Below are 3,624 nucleotides of genomic sequence, written 5' to 3'. Positions count from 1 at the left end.
TTAGTAAAAAAATCATGATCCTGGTGCAACGCATGGGCATATATCTAGTTAAGAAAATAAAGAATTCCAGATGAGAAAACCTTAAAAGACAAAGAAACTATTGAAAAAAGGTTTGATTAGTTAGAAACCCTTCGAGTTCGCAATACAAATCGTTTAGGAAACTATTACATGAGATTGATGGAGAAGGACAAAATTTATGGTTGCTATTTATTTTGTTAACTTGCAAGATCTATTAGTATACTATGTAAATTATATCAAACTTCTAGAGACGCTCTTAGTAGAAATTTTGCTAGAGTTAATTTTTTTTCCAATGATCGTTTAGGATTAGGTTTTATATCAAACTTCTAGAGACGCTCTTAGTAGAAATTTTGCTAGAGTTAATTTTTTTTCCAATGATCGTTTAGGATTAGGTTGTTGAAGGACAAAATTTAAAGTTGCTATTTATTTTGTTAACTTGCAAAATTTATTAGTTTAGTATGTCATAAATTTTGCTGGAGTTGATTTTTTTTTTACTTTGGCTCTCAAATTTGTTTTTGGTGGCTTAGGGGTCTGCTCGATATGCTCATCTTAAGACATGCAAATAGTCAATAGTCAATCTTGTTTCTTCCCCAAAAAGCATCGTTGAGGAATATTCCACGATCCACATCCCCTCCTCTCCGGCGAACCGTAATGAGGTCTCCGACCGCCGTCGCTGGCTCCGCCGCTGATTTTTCTGACGCTCTGCCCTCCCCGACCTCCCCTGCAGCGGTCCCATGCCATTCCAGGTGAGGGAGCTGCACCTGTCGCTTCCTCGATTCAATCGTGCGCCCCGTTTTATATATGTAACTCACCTCCCTGTGATGCCCTTTGTCCCCAGCCCCGGCCGCCACTACTACCTCGCCGTCGACCGCACCCAGTTCAAGATGGTGCGTATCTATTTTCCCCGCCCCCTTCGCTCCGTTTGCAGTTGGGGCAGTGCACTTGGATTTCATGTCTCCGATACTAATTGAGTGATTGTGCGCAGTTTTGCGATACCACTGTTTGGTTAGTCTCGATATATGATGGCTTATGCTAATTGAGTGATTTAGCGCAGAGGACACTCTTGGAGCTCCTGGGGGTTGTCGCGGATCGCCGCGGTGGGCTGCCGATTGCAACATGTGTTTCCTCCCGTGATGAGCTTGATGCCGTCTGTGCTGCCGTCGCCAACCTCTCCTTTGTGTCAATGTCACCGCTGGTAATTCACAAACACAATTTCACCACCTAGTTGTAACTCGCTCTAGTATTTCCTTTTGTTCATTTTTCTCTGAAATTCTTGGTGGCTTGGAAGTAATATGCCTCATCCAGCATATTTTCTCTGAAAATTTATGATGTTTACCAGCATAAATATTGTTGTGTGCCCTGAAATTGTTGCACAAGGTCTGAAAGGTTTATGATCCTCGCTATTAGGAGGCTTTTACTTCACATCAACATCAACATATTACTAATGGGGTCTTCTATGTACAGTATAGTGATCAAGCTGAAGCAGAGCGTGCATCTGTTCTTGAGATGTTTCGTCAAGAAACAATTCAGTGGAATCAAACTACTAAAGCTACCAATATTGCCGAAAGTTCTAGGCTTGAAAGTACTGGCTCAAAACTAAGCATTGTAGTCGCAACAGATGCTTGCTTGCCTCAGGCAGCGATGGCAGAGGCACCCCTTATGGCACGGGTGCTGATAAACTATGAGCTTCCCACAAAGAAGGTGAGCTTTACCCACATTTTTGTGCATATTTGTTCCTTTTACTCCATTTGCTACACAAACCATGAACCTTTGTATGCTCTTTTGCTTTATATGTATATATTTTTCTGTTACGCAGTTTCACTGGCTCTCCCAGTTCTACTTTTCTGATGTCTCGTGTGACCTGAAGATTAACTCTGAGTTTTGCAGGAAGCCTACTTAAGACGCATGTCAACATGTTTGGCAGCAGGTATATTAAGATAATATTGATTCAATTCACATCTTATGCTCCTTGATGTAGCTGATGGCCTTTGAATGGTGCAGATGGAATTGTGATTAACATGGTCGTTGGTGGCGAGGTGGCTACACTCAAGGCTTTAGAAGAGAACAGTGGTCTGCTCATTGCCGAGATGCCAATACATGTAAGATATACACCATTATTTATTTTACTATCATCTAGTATTCTCTTAAGATCTAAACTTAAATATTTGCTATGCAGGTCTCAGAGATATTATGATAGTCCCAATTGTACAAAAATTCAGAAGTTACTGTTCTATTTCCACACTAACTACTCATGGTTTTACTTCTGCTACTTTGATTCTGGATTGCTTTTCATGATACAGGTTGTTCCTCAATTATATCTCTAAAGAATTAGAATAATGCTCATTGCTTATTTTTCTCTCTCTAAGAAATGGTAGAAATAGGAATGGTTCAACATCCAGTGACATGATTCTTTACTCTGTGCATCATTTCTATACTTACCGTTAGTTCTTACGAGATCAGTGGCAGAGTCACAAAGAAATATTCAATTGCCACAGAAATATTGCTATTGATTGCTCTAGCGTATACTTCAAGTTCAATCTATGGTAAATAAACTGGTGTTTTGACTAGTTGTCTAGTGAACATTTCGTGCTCTGTGTTGTACCCAACTTCCATTTTGCAGTTACAGAATAGTGTGAAAAAGTAATGCAAAAAAAGGAAAAAGAAATCACATGATTGTAGTATTGGAAAAATACAGAAAGTGATAGTGATATTCACATGAAGTCCGCAACATCTTGCCATATAGATATAAGGAAATCTGCACTTTTTGTACACAATTGTACTGTCACCATGCCTTACATCTAGAGAAAGAATAGCAATGCAATTATGCTAAATAGTTTTGCTAAACAATGGGATTGCCTCTGGTTCTACTGTCTAGTTAGCACCATCTAACATGCTCATTGTGCAGTCTTATCGAATAGGAAATTGTTTCAACTTTGAAATAAGCAGAATCCTAAAGTTCACGAAAGAGTACATGACATTTGATGTATCGTGTGTTTCAACTAATCCAAAGACCTGACCAAAAAAATCCAGCAGCTTGATGAGGTTAAGATCATTAGTGTTTGGCTAACAAAACATGACAGCATCATCAGCATAGACAGAGATACGGTGCTGCACACGCTCCATTGAGAGAGGTTGCAGAAATCCCAACTGAGTGGCCCAGCAAATGAGTGAAATAACCAATATAAACAGCATCGTAGACAAAGGATCCCCTTGACGAAGCCCTCGTCGACGGACAATGTTAGGACCTGGATCCCCATTGACCAAGATCTGAGTGGGGGCTGTTGACAGTAGAAGGCAAAGAAGATTGCACCAATGACAGCCGAAGCCCAGATGAGGTAAACCTCCAAGAGAAAGGGCCCAGCCACCGAATCAAAAGCCTTTGAGATGTCCAACTTAAGGAGAACGTGAGCCTCTTTCTTGGCCATCTGTTGGACACAAAAAGATAATTATCATGAATATTCCGAGCTTTCGCAAAAGTACTTTGGCTGATAGAAACCAGATTGGGCAAAACAGGAGCAAGACGATTAGCCATTGCCTTATTCACCAGTTTGGTGAAACTGTGGATGAGACTTATTGGCCTAAAATCCTTCACTTGTGTTGCATCAG

The 3,624-nt window shown here is 40.4% G+C and overlaps 1 protein-coding gene across 2 annotated transcripts; it reads left to right on the top strand.

Annotated features, from left to right (window-relative positions):
• Positions 1-609: 609 nt before the first annotated feature.
• On the top strand, positions 610-2,503 carry LOC136489884 (ATP-dependent RNA helicase fal1-like). Of its 2 annotated transcripts, none has more exons than XM_066486401.1 (7): positions 610-764; positions 857-905; positions 1,068-1,213; positions 1,483-1,719; positions 1,906-1,945; positions 2,020-2,117; positions 2,195-2,503. In XM_066486401.1, exons 1-7 carry the CDS (start codon positions 753-755, stop codon positions 2,210-2,212), a joined length of 600 nt encoding a protein of 199 aa, XP_066342498.1. In that variant the 5' UTR covers positions 610-752; the 3' UTR covers positions 2,213-2,503. The 2 variants fall into 2 exon arrangements, with proteins under 2 accessions (XP_066342498.1, XP_066342490.1); XM_066486393.1 differs by having other exon boundaries at positions 1,073-1,213; positions 2,195-2,497.
• Positions 2,504-3,624: the final 1,121 nt, after the last annotated feature.

The sequence above is a fragment of the Miscanthus floridulus genome, chromosome 1, assembly GCF_019320115.1.
Source record: "Miscanthus floridulus cultivar M001 chromosome 1, ASM1932011v1, whole genome shotgun sequence".
Classification (NCBI taxonomy): domain Eukaryota; kingdom Viridiplantae; phylum Streptophyta; class Magnoliopsida; order Poales; family Poaceae; genus Miscanthus; species Miscanthus floridulus.
The sequence above is the reverse complement of the archived record's forward strand: the minus strand, read 5'-3'. Positions and strand labels throughout refer to the sequence as shown.